This window comes from Peromyscus californicus, unplaced genomic scaffold, assembly GCF_007827085.1.
Source record: "Peromyscus californicus insignis strain IS unplaced genomic scaffold, ASM782708v3 Scaffold_17__1_contigs__length_78620276, whole genome shotgun sequence".
NCBI classification, from domain to species: domain Eukaryota; kingdom Metazoa; phylum Chordata; class Mammalia; order Rodentia; family Cricetidae; genus Peromyscus; species Peromyscus californicus.
In genome coordinates, this window is record NW_026294469.1 from 27048266 (window position 1) to 27066628 (window position 18363).

Here is an 18363-nt window from a genome sequence, read left to right on the forward strand (position 1 = left end):
AATGTGTTTTCACAAGGTAAGAACACATCCCACCACTAGTGCCATGTAAAAATAAAGCATCACTAACATCCCAGGTGCCGCATAAATGATGCTTTACAACCACTATTGGCCCTTGCACAGCAAACACACTGACTTCCAGTTCTGTTATCTTGCCACTTTGGAGTTTATGTAAATTCCTTGTAGGAGGGTACCAGCTGCTTTGTGTTACATTTCTTTCACTCTCTATTGTGTTTATGAAATGTGTGCATAATACTGCTTTAATGTTATTTCATTATTACTATTGACATAAATTATTCTGGTTGAGTATGCCACAATCTATTACTAAATTATTCATTTGTCAGTATAAGGTTTGGTTGTTTTAAATAATATTATGAATATTCTTACATATGTATTTTGACTAGGTGTATATTTGCATTTGTGATGGACACCCACTTCTTAGGGATAGAGTTGTATAACTAAACTTTCAGTAGATATTTCCAACCGGGTTTCCAAATTGGTTGAACCAACTTGCACTACAAATAGCAATATTTTCATTTACAACTTTGTCTACATTCTTTCCAAAACCTGTTCTCATTGGCAACCACTGTGTGTGTGTGTGTGTGTGTGTGTGTGTGTGTGTGTGTGTGTGTGTGTGTATACAATGCAGGCATGTTTGGACCAATACATTTGTGGAGGTCAGAAGACAACTTTGGGATAGCCTTCCACCTTATTTCAGACAGGGCCTCATAGCTACTTTTCTACTGCACACACCAGCCTAGCTGGTCCCAGAGCTTCTAGGGATTCTCTTGTGTCTTCCTCCCATGTCCCTAAAGGAGAACTTGGAAATATAGATGTTCCTGACATGAGTGTCTAGTCCTTATATGAGTTCTCGGGACTTGAACCAGAGTCTTCGTGCATGTGCAAACAGGTGTTTTTACACCATCACAACATCTTCCAAGTTCAAAAGCACTTTCAAACCTTTTAAAAAATGTTAACCAACTTGTTTATTCCTAAGAAATATTTTTAACTATGATCAGCTGAATTGTTAGCACCCTCAAGGTTTATATATTTGAGCCCTGGTACCTACTACCATGAAAGCTGGTGCTATTACATAGGACTTTTTCTTCTCTTTTTGAGGGGTGATCTTACCACACAGTCCTGGAAGACCTGAAACTCATTCTGTAGACCAGGCCAGCTTTAAACTCACAGAGATCCTCCAGCTTCTGCCTCTCAAGTGTTGGGTTTAAAGTTGTGTGCCACCACACCCAGCACAGATAACGCTTCTAATGAGATTATTATATTACAATGTGTGGTTAGGCTAGACCCTTAATAACAAGGGATTTGGTGTCTTTAAGAAACGTTTAGAGAGGGACAAAGGAAGAGAGGGGAAGAGAGAGAGACACAGATGGCAATCAAGTGAAGATACCAGAGGAAGAAGTAATCTGTGAGGAAAAGACAGAAACCACACAATAAAATTATCCCTGCCAATCCTTTCATCTTAAGCTTCCAGATTTTAGAAGGGTGAATAATTTCACTTAATATGATTTCTCAATTTTGTGTTGTCAGCCTTAGTTCACTAAGTATTTCAGTATTTAGGTGATCTGTAATGATTGCTAATTGTGTACGCTAAGAAGCACACTTAAAATGACCTCAAGTTCCCAATCTTTACTTATAACTCTGTCACTGCATTGAACACTTATTTAATTAAACCAAAAGCTTCTTTTAGTGTTTTGTTAATAATAGTTTAATTTTTAATGGATTTAATGAATGGCATTTTTATTCTTTTTTTAACATCTGTTTCATTCTAAAGCTTGCCAACATCCCACACATGTTAAAATGGTCAAGGTTGGTGAATTTCAATTTCTGTAAATGTTACCTTAAAAAACGGGCCATAATTGAGTCAGCTTGGAGCTTGGAGCTCAGAGCTCAGGGAATCTCACAGAAGAGGAGGAGGAAATATTGTAGGAGTCAGAGGGGATGAAGGGGAACATGGCCCACTGTATCAACTAAGTAGGGCTCATATGGACTCTCAGAGTCTGAAGCAGCAAGCACAGGGCCTGCATGGGTCTGCTCCAGGTCCTCTGCATATGTTATGGCTGTTGTATTGATATTCTGTAGGACTCCTAACAGTAGGGGGGTGCCTCTGACTCTTTCATCTGCTGTTGGGACCCTTGCTCTCTTATTGGATTGCTTTGTCCAGCTGAGTCAGATATGAGGGCTTTTGCCTTGACTGATTGTATCCTGTTTTGTCCTGTTTGGTTGTTGGAGGCCTGTTCTTTTCTGAAGGGAAGCTGGAGGGTGGATCTGGGAAAAGGGGAAGCTGGGAGGAGTGGAGGGAGGTGAAGCTGTGTTCAGGATACATTATATAAGAGCAGAATCTATTTACAATAAAAGAAAAGGGGGCATAGAAAAGCAAGTATTTGTTGGCAACAGAGGGGAAGGAAAATCACAAGGGAAACAAGGTAATATTTTAAATCTGAGTAATGTCTATGTAGAAGTTTATCTCATTTCCTTTTTTGTGTTAGACATTTCTCATGACCAAAGTGTTTAATATCTCCTTGGGAAAACAGGCTTTTGGGAAGTAAAATCAACTTGACTCTATTCAAAAGAAAAAGAGAGCAAGCAAAGATGCATTCTTCTGTGAAGATCTAATACAATGTACTATAAAATGTAATTTCTATAAAAAGGGAGTCACTTGACATGGTCAACTGGTGTCTTTGGGGGTAATATCAAGATATTACCACATAAGTACCAATGCTTTTAAAGGAACTTTCTTTGTCTAGATTGAGTTTAACACACGCTGTAATGCTGATGAAAATTTGTTTTGACATTGAGAATGTTTTATAAGCCATATTTGAAGACACCTGGTGCTACTGTAGCCACACAGAGTGAATAAAGGACTTCGGGAGATACGTATGCTGTTAAACTGGAATCTTCTCCAATTCTGACTTCAGACTATGGGATTCCACACTGCAGGAGATTAGCTTTGCCAATCTTGGTGCTCCTCAGGCCAATCCAACCAACAAACATTACTAAGCAACCATGACACCATTCGGAAGGAATGTTTAGAAATGATCTAGAAATGACCAAACCCATCCACAGTCTTTATGACTCTTGGTTTTACTCCATTAGTTCCATTTGCTATTCACATACTCAAGAAACATCCATACTCAGAAATGGTTTTTCGAATAAACCTTGGAGGATTGTGATATTGATATTTTCATTCTCTTCAGTCCATTGGATGCACATATGTGATTTCTAACTATAAGATGACTTCAACCATCAGATTTTAATTTTATTTATTTTACTTAGAAATATTTTAAATATGTTCTAATTTCCCATCTCCTATTGTCATGGCTCTTATGTGAAGTTAAGTATTCTCAGCCTTAATAGAATTTATCTTTAAGTAAATACAAACTCCATCGAAAATCAACTATATTTAGAATATCTTATACTCTTGTATGTGTACTCACTCACATTTTAAGTGATATTTAAAGACACTTTCCAATGTATGTGATCAGTAAAGGACAAGGCAATAACAGAATATAACCATGATATTCAGTCACTGAATTCCATGGTGTATTTAACTGTGACCCCTTTCACGTTGTCTGCGTCTGTTTATTGTTTTTTGAGACACAGTCTTTCTTGCCTCAAACTTGCTATCCTTCTGTCTCAGACCCCCAAGTTCTGGGATTACAGTTGTGCACCACTGAGCATTCTTGAATGTCATCTTCTGTATCATGCCATTTCTAATAACTTTGGTCTTTGGTCAACCAACATGGGGACATTTTGTCCAATGAAAGGTTATAGTAAAACACTTGGATTTCTCAAAACTATGACTAGTTCTATTCACTTAGAAATAAAGTTAAATCTTAAAGTTTTTATGACATATATCAATTGCTCCTAATTCTTATTTTAAATTATTGAGCTTTGTTTAGATATTGCAATCATATGTACCTTTTGGCCACAGTTTCCCCCTCAATAGCCTTATGATTACCATTACTGTTCTCATGTGGCCTTGTAGCAAAGTAATTCTGTTGTTCATGCCATTTATGAGTCATGTATTTTAGAGAACTTAATGTCTAATTCAACATTGATGTTTCTGACCAACTTTCACATTTTAATAATTTGTTGATGTGTTTACTGAGACAAACAGTGTACCTCTTAAACTCATGAATTTATAGCTCTCATCAGAGATCAGTTGCACTGCTAAAGAATCATAGTGGATTGTGAGCAGTTTGAATGGCCAGAAGAGTGATTCTTAGATGTTACCACACATGAAAGACTGAAGTATGGCCTCCCCTTAGATCAGCAGACAGTTTGACTCAAGATCTAGAGTGAGCTTGAAAACCAACTTAAAAACAAAAACACAAGTATGCACACATAATCAAGACCCCTAAGAAACCCTTTACACAGTCAGTTTGAGAAACATTGACTCAACTTAAAAATCTTTATAATGCCCAGATTTGGATAAAAGTCTTTATAATGATCAGTCTTTATTACGTTCAGTGTTTATCTGAAAATAGCTCATGAAGTTATTGATTTGAACGCATGGTGGCGGTGTAGGCTAAGAGAATGAGAAAGAAGTCTTTAGAGTCCTTGGACTCCCTGGTTTGCCTAGAAACTGAAGCAAAATACAGAACCGTTCGCTGCTGAAGCTAAGACAAAAGCATTCTGGAGAAGAGGAGTCACCGGGAACTTGTAAGATCAAATCAAAAAATTCCACAGCAAAGACTTTCCGGAAGGCCAAAGTTACCTCCGTGATTAAGAGCTGAAAGGGATTTTTCCCTCCTGTACCAGACCTAACACTAGAGATGCCACAAACAAAGGAGCGGGGCAAGGCAAGGCAAGTGATGATTTTAATTACATTGATGCTTTTGTGGGAGGTGGGTTCAGAATCAATTCAGTATGCCATGCTGGAGGAGACAGAAAGCGGCATCTTTGTGGCCAATCTGACTAAGGACTTGGGACTAAGGGTGGGAGAATTGGCTGCTCGTGGCGCTAGAGTGGTTTTCAAGGGGAACAGACAGTATTTGCAGCTTGACCCACAGACCGACGATTTGGTGCTAAATGAAAAGCTAGACCGGGAAGAGCTGTGCGGCTCCACGGAGCCTTGCATGCTGCCTTTCCAGGTGTTACTAAAAAATCCTTTGCAGTTTTATCAGGCTGCATTGAGAGTTATAGATATAAATGACCACGCCCCAGAGTTTCCTGCCAGAGAGGTGCTCCTTAAAATATCAGAAATAACTGCACCGGGAAAGATATTCCCTTTGAAAATGGCGCAGGACTTAGACACTGGCAGCCACAGCATTCAGAGTTACACTGTCAGCGACAACCCTCACTTCCACGTACTCACTCGCAGCCGCAGCGATGGCAAGAAGTTCCCTGAGCTAGTGCTGGACAAGGCACTGGACCGTGAGGAGCAGGCTCAGCTCAGACTAACACTTACTGCAGTGGATGGCGGGTCTCCGCCCAGATCAGGGACCACTGAGATTCAAATACTTGTCTTAGATATTAATGACAACACTCCGGAATTTGCTCAGGAGCTCTATGAGGTCCAAGTCCCAGAGAACAACCCCATAGGCACACTGCTTATTACCCTCTCAGCAAGAGATTTCGATACAGGATCCTTTGGAGAGGTTTCTTACGCACTGTTGCAAGATGATGATGTTAACGAGCCTTTTGTAATAAACACAAAGACAGGGGAGATTCGACTGAGAAGCACGTTGGATTTTGAAGCATTTCAGTCCTACCATGTGGGTGTTGAGGCCATAGATGGTGGTGGGCTAACAGGAAAGTGCTCTTTAGTCGTGCAAGTATTGGATGTGAATGACAATGCTCCCGAAGTGATCCTATCCTCACTCAACAGCCCCATCCCTGAAAATTTGCCAAGCATCATAGTGGCAGTATTCAGCGTTTCAGATGCAGACTCAGAAAATAACCAGGAGGTTACGTGTTCCATAGATGACAATCTTCCATTTCTCCTAAGACCATCCATGGAGAATTTCTATACTTTGGAAACAGATGGGGCACTGGACAGAGAGAGCAGAGCTGAGTACAACATCACCATCACAGTCACCGACATGGGCACACCCAGGCTCACAACACAGCACACTATAACAGTGCAGGTCTCAGATATCAACGACAACGCCCCCGCCTTCACACAAACCTCCTACACCCTGTTTGTCCAGGAGAACAACAGCCCCGCCCTGCACATAGGCACCATCAGCGCCACAGACTCAGACTCAGGCTCCAATGCCCACATCACCTACTCTCTGGTGCCCACCCACGACCCGCAGCTGGCTCTCTCCTCGCTCATCTCCATCAACGCAGACAATGGGCAGCTGTTCGCGCTCAGGGCGCTGGACTATGAGGCCCTGCAGACCTTCGAGTTCCAGGTGGGCGCCACAGACCAAGGCTCTCCTGCGCTCAGCAGCCAGGCGCTGGTGCGAGTGCTGGTGCTGGACGCCAATGACAATGCGCCCTTCGTGCTCTACCCGCTGCAGAACGCCTCTGCACCCTGCACAGAGCTGCTGCCCAGGGCGGCAGAGCCAGGATACCTGGTCACCAAGGTGGTGGCAGTGGACCGCGACTCTGGACAGAATGCCTGGCTGTCCTTCCAGCTGCTCAAGGCCACGGAGCCCGGGCTGTTCAGCGTGTGGGCTCACAATGGCGAGGTGCGCACCTCCAGGCTGCTGAGTGAGCGCGATGCTCCCAAGCACAGGCTGCTGCTGCTGGTCAAGGACAATGGAGATCCTCCAAGGTCTGCCAGTGTCACTCTGCATGTGCTGCTGGTGGATGGCTTCTCTCAGCCCTACCTGCCTCTGCCAGAGGTGGCGCAGGATGTAACACAGGACGAGGACGCGCTCACTCTGTACCTGGTCATTGCCTTGGCTTCTGTGTCTTCCCTCTTCCTCTTGTCTGTGCTGCTGTTTGTGGGGATGAGGCTGTGCAGGAGGGCCAGGGCGGCCTCTCTGGGTGGCTGCTCTGTTCCTGAGGGACACTTTCCTGGTCACCTGGTGGATGTCAGCGGGGCAGGGACCCTGTCCCAGAGCTACCAGTATGAGGTGTGTCTGAGGGGAGACTCTGGGACTGGTGAGTTCAAATTTCTAAAGGCAATTAACCCCCACTTCCCTTCTTTGGAATCTGAGAGGAAAACAGAGGAAACTCCTACTCTTTGGAATAGCTTTCTATTCATCTAAATACCGTAGTGTAGTAGTAAATTCTGTCTAAGCTTAGAAATACCTTTTAACCTGAATCTGCATGCTATTTATGTATGTTGTGTGAGGCATTTGGTATTACTTTTTATAATATTTCCTGGAACTGAAATTCAGTGGCTCATGCCTGTTAGGGAAACTCAACCTCAGAGCTAAACTGTCAACCTTTTTATTTACTTATTTTTTCTATTTTTGAGACATGCTCTCACTTTGTAGCCTGTGGTCGTCGGAATCTTGCTATGTAGAACTGGCTGGCCTGAAACTCAGAGACCCACTTGCCTCTGTCGCCTTAGTGCTATGATTAGAGACCTTTGTCATCATGCCTGGTCTTGCCTGTCCTGTTGCTAATATTCTTGATATTATACCCTTTTTTCAAGACAGGGTTTCTCTGTGTAGCCCTGACTGTCCTGGAACTCTCTCTATAGACCAGGTTGGCCTCAAATTCAGAGATCTTCCTGTCTCTGCCTCCCAAGTGCTGGGATTTAAGGCATGCGCCACCACTGCCCAGCCAAGATTATACTTTTAAAAAGTCAGTTTCTGGAGATTCCACTAGTTTCTCTATTATGCTTTTTATGTTTTTAAGTTAGTGGCACTAACCTGTGTTTAACAATTTAAGGGAAAAATACTCTTCAGTAAAATTTGAAATCAAATGATCTTTTAAATATATGACCATGTAAAGCCTTTGAGATTGCATTTGAAACAAGTGATTAAATTAATTTCCCTATTAGTGTGTAGGAATACTTTAAATGTGAATATTTGATATTTCTGAATTTTGCAAATTTAGTCTCATTTGGGGGTAGCTAGTTATTTATGTGCACCTCTAAATATAAAAGTAAGGAAATCTAAGTGCTAAGACACATACCTTATTTATGCATAATTATGTTTCAGTATATCTTAATAGTTAATGTATCCTTGAATATAGATTTTTCTAAACTATCAATAGTTTGTGAGCCTTGTGTAAGAGCAGTATGATCTTTTAGCATCAAGGTATTTACAAATGCTGAATAAATATTTGCTGAACTGTCCAGCAGTCCTTTTTTTGAAAAAAAAAATACATTGTCTACAAAGAAATGCTAATATTCTCTCACAACAATGTGCCTTTGCCAATGAGTGAAGTTTTTATTTTAATTACAATTACATGAAATTTAAAACAGTAGTGCTTACTGACACTATCTTCTTTCCTTCAATACAGAAAATATCTTTCTGAACACTCTACGTTCTATTGTTAAGCATAAAATTCAGGAGGGCACATTTTATTTTGTTTTGTCTAACAGTTTGAGAATTCAAAGTTATTTTGTCAAATCCAAGTTATATTTTCTAAATTTCACCTTTCTCAAGTATCCATATTTTCTCCTCTAACATTCTATAAACATCATTTATTAACTACAAAGCCATTTATATTCTTAGCCTTGTTTTGTAGGTTATAGTTTATGAAAAACGTTCTTTTCAAATTTCTGTCAAAGGAAGGCAAATTATAGTAAGGTGGTTGGTGAATATTTTACTTTTAACATTAATCATAATAAACTATAATGGGCAAATGAAGCATTTACTCTTTAGGATTCTGGAATGCTTGCTCTGTCCTTCAAATAGTATCCTTTTTCTTGGGAGAGGGATTTGCTTCTTTCACTCCGACCACACAGCTCTGGTTGGAACTTGAGTGTTTTTCAATTACTCAGCTTCCACAGGCCAAAGGTCCTCTACCCAAGGCAGACAGATCAAAATCCTTCCCCATAAAGGATCATTTTTACTTTGTTGACTTCAATATCCTCTTCGTGTTTGTAGAAGAGGCAGTTGAACTCTGAGCCAGAATTGACTACTTACAAAACAAGTGATCATTGCCATTTGATTTTATTGGTCATTACATATAGAACATTTATGAAGGAAAGCTCCTAAGACTGTACACCACACAGAGAGAAACAATCAAACAAAACACACATTTTAGTTTCCCTTCTTGAGTTATAGACACATTGCCATTTGGAAATTAGAAACTGGATATTTTAAATGATGTTTTTATTCTAAATCAGAAAAATTAATAACTTTTATAATAGAATGAAAACTCCTCCAAGAGCAAGCTATTTTGTGTTTCCTCCATGGTGCTATGGTCAGAAACTAAATGAATACCTGTACAGACAAACAATTGTTAAATGAATGACAATCCAGAGCTTTCTGTACTGAGTTTGTACCTTTTTTGAGGAAGATACATATTTCTGTCACACAGATTAGCTGTCTCAAGGATGCCAAATGAGGCTTAGGGGCAAAGGAGCGAGAAAGGAGAGAATAGAACACTTTGACCTAAACCCTGAGCATTTTAGTCCTTACAGAGCACTTAGAAACAAAAATTATCTGAAGTTGTAAAGCCGAACGCTTGGTGGCGCTGCAGGCTAAGAAAACGAAAACCTGCAGAATTCACGCCTGTAAAAGCGGAGCCATTTCTTGCAGCTGAGAAAGGAAGCTTTTTAAATTTCTGCCGATAGACCCTTTCAGAGAGGCAGATACACCGTGTCTAGCAATGCTAAAAAGAAAAGAAGCTCAAAATTATTGAGCCAAGATCCCTCAGCTGCTCACAAAGCAGTTCTTGTGTGATTAACTGCTGTGTCTTTTGGACCTGAGGGACGATGGAAACACCACTCCACAGGGCACTACAGAAAAGGCAAGTGACCGCCATTGTCTTTCTGTTACTATTGTGGGAGGCAGGCAGTGCGACCATTAAGTATTCGGTTCTAGAGGAAACAGACAGGGGCTCTTTGGTGGGCAACCTTGCAAAAGATCTGGGATTGGTCTTAAGGGATCTGGTCATCAGGGGCGCCCAGATTCTTAACAAAGGTAACAAACAGCTCTTGCAGCTGGAACAGAAGAGTGGAAATTTGGTCCTGAAAGAAAAATTGGATCGGGAGGAGTTGTGCGGGAGCACGGACCCGTGCACCCTCCATTTCCAGGTGTTACTAAAAAGCCCAGTGCAATTTATTCAGGGGGAAATACAGCTCCAAGATGTAAATGACCATGCCCCAGAATTCATGGAAGATGAAATTCTCCTTAAAATCCCTGAAAGCAGCCATCCAGGGGCCAAGTTTCCATTGACAATAGCTCAAGATTTGGACGTCGGTAGCAACACAGTTCAGAACTATACAATCAGCATGAACTCCGATTTCCACCTTCTCACCCGCAATCACAGCGATGGCAGGAAATACCCAGAGCTGGTGCTGGACAGAGTGCTGGACCGGGAGGAGCAGGCAGAGGTGAGATTAACCCTCACAGCTCTGGACGGTGGGTCACCTCCCAAGACTGGGACTACCCAGGTTCTCATCGTGGTGCTGGACATTAATGACAATGCCCCTGAATTTGCCCAGGGGCTCTATGAGGTGCAGGTTCAAGAGAACAGCCCCGTGGGGTCACTTGTCATCACTGTCTCAGCAAGAGATTTAGATGCTGGGACACACGGGGAGCTCTCCTACTCACTTTTTCAATCCTCAAATGAAGTCCTTCGGGCTTTTGAAATAAATACAGATACCGGAGAAATTAGAATAAGAAGACTATTGGACTTTGAAGAAATTCAATCTTACCGCATGGAAATCCAGGCCTCTGATAGCGGAGGTCTTTCAGGAAAATGCACAGTAGTAATAGACGTGACAGATGTAAATGACAACGCCCCTGAACTCACCATGTCATTACTTATCAGTGATATTCCAGAAAACTCTCCTGAAACTGTAGTCGCGATCTTTGGAATTTCAGATCCAGACTCTGGAGACAATGGGAAAATGGTTTGTTCCATACAAGACCATCTTCCCTTTCTCTTGAAGCCTACTGAAGAAAATTTCTACACTTTGGTAACAGAAGGCGCACTGGACAGAGAGAGCAGAGCTGGGTACAACATCACCATCACAGTCACCGACCTGGGCACACCCAGGCTCACAACCCAGCACACCATAACAGTGCAGGTGTCCGATGTCAATGACAATGCTCCAGCCTTCACACAAACCTCCTACACCCTGTTTGTCCAGGAGAACAACAGCCCTGCCCTGCACATAGGCACCATCAGTGCCACAGACTCAGACTCAGGCTCCAATGCCCACATCACCTACTCTCTGTTACCCACCCACGACCCGCAGCTGGCCCTAGACTCGCTCATCTCCATCAACGCCGACAATGGGCAGCTGTTCGCGCTCAGGGCGCTGGACTATGAGGCCCTGCAGACCTTCGAGTTCCACGTGGGCTCCACAGACCAAGGCTCTCCTGAGCTCAGCAGCCAGGCGCTGGTGCGTGTGCTGGTGCTGGACGCCAACGACAATGCACCCTTCGTGCTCTACCCGCTGCAGAACGTCTCTGCACCCTGCACAGAGCTGCTGCCCAGGGCGGCAGAGCCAGGATACCTGGTCACCAAGGTGGTGGCAGTGGACCGAGACTCTGGACAGAATGCCTGGCTGTCCTTCCAGCTGCTCAAGTCCACGGAGCCTGGGCTGTTCAGCGTGTGGGCTCACAATGGCGAGGTGCGCACCTCCAGGCTGCTGAGTGAGCGAGATGCTCCCAAGCACAGGCTGCTGCTGCTGGTCAAGGACAATGGAGATCCTCCAAGGTCTGCCAGTGTCACTCTGCATGTGCTGCTGGTGGATGGCTTCTCTCAGCCCTACCTGCCTCTGCCAGAGGTGGCGCGCGACCCCCGCGAAAGACAATGAAGATTTGCTCACACTGTACCTGGTCATTGCCTTGGCTTCTGTGTCTTCCATCTTCCTCTTGTCTGTGCTGCTGTTTGTGGGGGTGAGGCTGTGCAGGAGGGCCAGGGCGGCCTCTCTGGGTGGCTGCTCTGTGCCTGAGGGACACTTTCCTGGTCACCTGGTGGACGTCAGTGGCACAGGGACCCTGTCCCAGAGCTACCAGTATGAGGTGTGTCTGACAGGAGGTATTGGGACAAATGAGTTCAAATTTCTTAAACCAGTACTTCCCAACTTCTTGAATGAAGAGGTTTATAGGAACAGCGAGGAAAATTCCAATTTTAGAGATCATTTGGGGTTTAACTAGAAATCGTACTTTGACCTTGTGTAATTAATTACTAAGTCTTCATCGATGCATATATAATTTTCCAAGTTTTCGCTCATTGTAAAGAGCGAATTAGCACGTTACTAATAGTCACATTTATAGCTGTTTCTAATTGTCGAGTACTGCTTGCATTTTTGGTTAGTCATCTTACTACACTCAAGGGCACAAAGTAGCTACAAAAATGTTCTTTCTGGGTGGTATTATTTTCATCACAATTTTTAAAATGTCACAGATGTTTTCAGGTCCCTGGTAGTTGAGACTGTGTATTTATTTCTTATAATCAAAGGAGTCATGTTTCAAAGTTATGGTTATCATTAGGGTGAATTTAACGCTATTGTAAATGATGGCTTTCAGCTTCAAAAATAATTTTCAATTATGTGAACATTTTTGTTATTTTCTAAATCCTATGAGTCTGTTGCCTGGTCTCAAGAGCCCTGTTTTCTTTCTGCAAATGAACCATTGGTTAATCAGGCTTATGTTTCTAAACTGAGTATTTTCTTTCAAAATAGATAAAATTTAATTGAACTATCTTTTGGTATTCTGAAAAACTCGGTCCATTATATTAAAAAGTGATAGACTTATTGGTATACTTGTGACCAATTTTCCATGAATGGTTGGTGTATAGATATTTATTCTCATCCTTTTAACATGATATATACTCTACATAATTAATGCATACACAGTAAGTACAAAGAAGATGCATTAGTATGCTTTCACCAGAAAACTTGCATTAAGTCAACATTATTCTAAAATATATCTACTGGAGCTTGAGGTGTGGGTCAATGGAAGAACATGTGCTTAGCGTGCTGGTGCCCTAGATCCAATGCCCAGCATCAAGAAGAAAAAAGTAATTAAATTCTTCATGTGAATGTAAATGAGACCTAAACTAACAAATGAGAACAGTTCTCTAAAAGTGAATTACAATAAACTTATAACATCTGATTAAAACTATCGGGGGCTGGAAAGATGACTCCATCAGTTCCCAGCACACGTCTGGGGGCTCCCAATAGACATGAATCCCAGCTACAGGGAGACCCAGTGCCCCCTTCCGGTGCCCATGCATACCCACACACAAAGAACTAATATCAATTAAGTAATTGATATTATAATTTAAACATCTGGTGAAATTCGGTAGCTTAGCCATTTGGTCTTTGGCTTTCCTTTGATAATAACTGACACTTAATAACTACATAACTGACACTTTTTATTGCCCTGGATTTTATATATATATATATCCAATCTTGTTTATATCTCAGAAATTTTAGAAGCATTAGAATGGTTGGCCCTAAAAACCTGGAAATGACATCATCTGAGGTAAAGGTGCCTATCTTAAAATATTTACTTTTCCCCACTAGTCTTGATTAAAGCACATCCTGGGTCCTTGGATGACTACTGTGAGAAACCATATGGAATTGTGTAGGACATGTAATAGGAGAAACTACTATAACAAGCCTTTGAAATTTGAATGAGTTATGTGATACTGATTTGATACTGAAATAGAATATAAATATACTCCCCTTTTATTGAAATCTAAATCCCTCAAGCTCCCTTCCCAACTTGCAAGCAGTTCCACCCAAGACTATTTGCTATCTCCTTGCAAATTTTTACACTTATATGTCTTGGGGAAGGGCACTGGGAACCTTGCAGTTTCCTGAGCAAGTCTTCAAACTTTTGTGACCTTCCTGAATCTCATAAGTCAAATATTTCAAATTGGAGGAAACAGCTACATAAGAGTGCCAGTCAATAGATAAACAAGATGTGTTTATATATATTATATATATGTATGTATGTGTGTGTATATATATATATATCAGTATTATTTATCTGCAAAGAAGAATGAAATGACATTGCTTATAGAAAAGTAGAATTGGAGATCATCACTATAGGTAAAATAAGCCAAAGTAAAATAGACAAGTACCCCATGCTTTCTCACCTATGCAGAATCTGGATGTGTTGTTTTTTAAGACATGCAAGTATAAGGGGGAGATTATTCATTACTTTTCCCATTGTCATGACAAGATAACCACCAAAAGCAACCTAAGGAAGTAAGGGTTCGTTTTGTCCAAGAGTACAGTCCACCGTGGGGCAGTCAGACATGACATCACAGTCAGAGAGCATAGAGAGACATGAATGCTTCTTCTCAGCTTTCTCATTTTCATTCAGTCTGAGACCACAGCCCAGGGAATAGTGCCACTCTCATGTAGGCTGGACCTTCCCACCTCAATTACCTCAATCTAGAAACTCCACCACAGACAGTCCCAGAAATTTTTCTCAGGATGCTCATCCAGTCAAGTTTAGGATCAAGATTAACCATCACAGGGAGTATTTGGGAAGAGAAAGAAAACAAAGAAAAGACAAGGAGAAAGAAGAGCAAATAATGCTGGACTGGATACAGATGAAAACACTGTAATAAAACCTATTATGTCATAGAGTTCACATATGCTGAACACATAAAAATAACCAATAATGAATATCAAATGTGATATTTAAAGAACTTAAGGGCAGCAAAAAGTGAGATGTGAATGTCTTAGAAACCAAGAGTTATTGAGGTTAAAGAGGCAAAGTAAATGACTTGATAATTAAAAATATAAATGCATAAAGTAACTACCCACAATGAAAACTACAGAGAATATGACCACTGAAAATTTGAAAAGTCAAAGATAGTTTGTGTTCTAAGTATAATTTGTAGATTGGACATGTATCTTTAAATTGGTCTCTTTTGCAAATGTATGAACAAAAGCATAGACATTTTTAAAATTCAGCCCTACAAAGATGGAGAGAATACAAGAGAATAAAGACAATAGAGGAAAAAATATGTAGGTTTATATAATATGTATAAATATATATATAATATATATATTTATATATACATCTAATCCTATTTATACTGCAGAAATTTTAGAAGCATTAGAATGATTGGCCCTAAAAGCCTGGAAATGACATCATTTGAGATGAAGCCTGTTTTAACATATTTACTTTTCCCCACTAGCCTTGATTAAAGCACATCCTGAGTCATTGGATGACTACTGTGAGAACTCATATGGAATTGTGTAGGGCATGTAATAGAAGAACCTACAATAACAAGCCTTTGAAATTTGAATGAGTTATGTGATACTGATTTGATACTGAAATATAATCTAAATATAGCTCCCTTCTACTGCAGCCTGTTGAGACCAGCCCCAGGCTGCAGACAGGGCTCAAAGAGAAACCTGCAGCAAAGAAAAACTTGGGACTTTTATCTGAGGGCTTTTTTAGGAAAAGAATGAGCTCACATGCATTCTGATGGCGTCTCTATTTTTCTCATGTTGGCTCCCAATCTCTTAGTTATATATATATATATATATATATATATATATATATATATATATATATATATATATATATATATCTCCAACAGAATCTTTTATGTTGAATATAGGAGTTACATTTTAAGTGCACATTCAATTTCTTAAGTAAATGATAAAAGACAGAGTCCTCCCAACAACACACATGCAATAAATCTCAACTTCCTAATTGGTGGGCTGCAGCTGCAAAGAAAGAACAAGTCATTTATTGCCTTAATTCTCTTTTTTTTTTAAAGATTTGTTTATTTACTATGTATACAGTGTTCTGTCTGCATGTATCCCTGCAGGCCAGAAGAGGGCACCAGATCTCATTACAGATGGTTGTGAGCCACCATGTGGTTGCTGGGAATTGAACTCAGGACCTCTGGAAGAGCAGTCAGTGCTCTTAACCGCTGAGCCATCTCTCCAGCTCCCCCTTAATTCTCTTAATATGAGCTCATTCGGCACTCTCCAAGGCACAGTGACACTAAAAGCATTTTAAATCTTAAAATATATTTTTCTGTCCTGTGTGTACCTTTAGACCATAAAAAAGGAAACTGAGTTGGCTGAACTTTGAGTCTTCAAGTTACATGTCTGTATCATAAAACTAAGATTAGGAATTTGTGCAGAGAGTTAAAGACTGGCCTATGTTATCGGCCAGACTTAGCAAGAAAGACTGGCATAGCAATTAGGTTCCTTTGTACCTAGAACCTTGGTTCAACACATCAGATGGCTGAATATATGTCCTTGTGACTGGATTGCTTTTCCTGGAAGTGTTCATCTTAAAACCCATTAGCGAGCTCCGGGAATCCAATTGATGAGAGTGAGGAGAGATACTGCAGGCGAGGGACATCGAGATCATGATGGGAGGACGTGCAGAGATGACCGGCCACACTAGTGGAAGCCCATGAACTGTGGACTGGTGGCTGTGGAGCCCTCATGGGACTGGACTAGGCCTCTGGATATGGAAGATGATTGTCTGGCTCAAACTGTTTGGGGCGCACCCAGGCAGGGGATTGGGATCTGTCCCTGGTCTATGAGAAGGCTTCTGGAACCCAGTACCTGTGGTGTGACACCTTGCACAGTCTTGGTGCAGTGGGAAGGGGCTTGGACCTACCTAGGCTCAGTGTGCTGGGCTCTGCTGACTCCCCATGGGAGACCTCGATTTGGGGGATGTGAGTAAGCGGGGTGGCTTGGGAAAGAGGGCTGGGAGTGGAAGGAGGGAGGAGGGGGGATCTGTGGATAGAATGTGGAGTGAGTAGAAAATTTCTTAATAAAGAAAAATGAAAGAAAAAACCCATTAGCAAGGCACCTGGTCTAATCCAAAGTTACTTTGAAGCTTTAAATCAGCTAATGGTATACAGCTGTCTTGATATCTAGGGAGATTCAACTACTTTCCTATGTCAGCCTGAGCTGTGATATGAAACAGGCCCTAAGTGTCTCACAGTTCTCATGGAACAACAGGCCTAGTTATGAACCCTATTTTTATTCATCAAAATTATACAGCTAAAGAGGAATCATCTTTTAGACAGTCTACACATATAAATGCCTATTAGATTGATGTACTCATGAGATAAACACACTGCAATACAGGTAGTGGGGAACTCCCCACACCATATGTATCATATCACATGCTCAAGGTACAGCAGAAGCAAAAGATATTTCAGAGTCTGTAGTCTCATGGCCTTGCCTAAAATGAGGTTGATCCATCAGAGATATTCCTCTTGGTGAACTGATACCTGAACTTCAGTTGCCACCTGCTGCACCTCTGATATGGCTACCAGCATCCTTCAGTGAAAATCTCCACTCAAGTCCTACCCAACCCTTTACCTGTTTCCCTACATATTTTTTCCTTTTGGGTAGAAAACAGAGAAAACTCAGGGCATGGTGGCTCAAGCCTCTCATTCAAGAAGGTCAGAGGTGGATGCAGGAGAAACCTTGGCTACATGCAAAGCTAGCTTGACCTCTATCACAAAACTCTGTCTCCAAAAAAAGGAAACAAGTTAAAAACAATAATGAGATAGAAAATATAGACCATTGATGAATGAAAACTACATATGAAGAAAAGAAAGGAGGGATGGACAGAAAAGAAAGAGAAAAGGAAAATAAATAGGAAAAGAGACACACACACACGCATTGGAGTGCTTCTGGTTCACCTTAGTATGATTTAAGTAAGCACCTGTCAACCTGCTGAAAGCGACCACTCTGCTCTTCAGTATTTAAAGTTGAATTAAGACAAATGCTTGAGCTGGGGATGTGGTCCAGTGGTAGCTAGCATGGAGGAAGCCCTAGGTTCAATCCCTAGCACTGGAAAAAAAACTAAGGATAAATAAAAAATTAGAAAAATAAAAGAAATATAAAAGGACTCTTGGAAAAACTAGACCTTTTCAAAGAGAAGAATTTGGAAGGGAAACACTGGAAATAAACGTACTATTATCATCAGAGGGAAAAATTCATTGCATCTAATCAATAAGAATGAAAGAGTTCTTGGAGAATATGGACATGATAAATGAAAATCTCAGTAGAAGGGCTCAACATTTCACTATTAGGATAAGAATTTCTACTGTATCAAGCTGATAATAGAAAAAAATAAAATAAAATAAATGAAAAAATTAGGGGCTAGAGGTGTAGCTCACTGGTAGCATGCAGGAGAGATGGGGAGAGAGAGAGACAGAGAATGATAATTTCAGTATTTGCAAAGCCATGCCAAGAACTGTATAAATTACTATACACCCAAAATACAATGCACCCAAAGTATTTCATTTGGCTTTAAAAATCATGTTGCCAGAGAAAATTTAATGAAATGAGAAAAT

At 41.1% G+C, this 18363-nt stretch overlaps 2 protein-coding genes across 2 annotated transcripts; both read left to right on the forward strand.

Annotated features, from left to right (window-relative positions):
* The first annotated feature begins 24 nt into the window (after positions 1-24).
* Positions 25-8221, forward strand: LOC128112727 (protocadherin beta-6-like). Its single transcript, XM_052741983.1, has one exon. The coding sequence runs from the start codon at positions 4794-4796 to the stop codon at positions 7179-7181; it is 2388 nt and encodes a 795-aa protein (XP_052597943.1). The 5' UTR covers positions 25-4793; the 3' UTR covers positions 7182-8221.
* Positions 8222-8273: 52 nt separating this feature from the next.
* Positions 8274-13178, forward strand: LOC128112721 (protocadherin beta-14-like). Its single transcript, XM_052741975.1, is given in 2 exon segments — positions 8274-11842; positions 11844-13178. Coding segments are annotated over 2 exon segments (2397 nt in total). The 5' UTR covers positions 8274-9811; the 3' UTR covers positions 12210-13178.
* The last annotated feature ends 5185 nt before the right edge of the window (positions 13179-18363 follow it).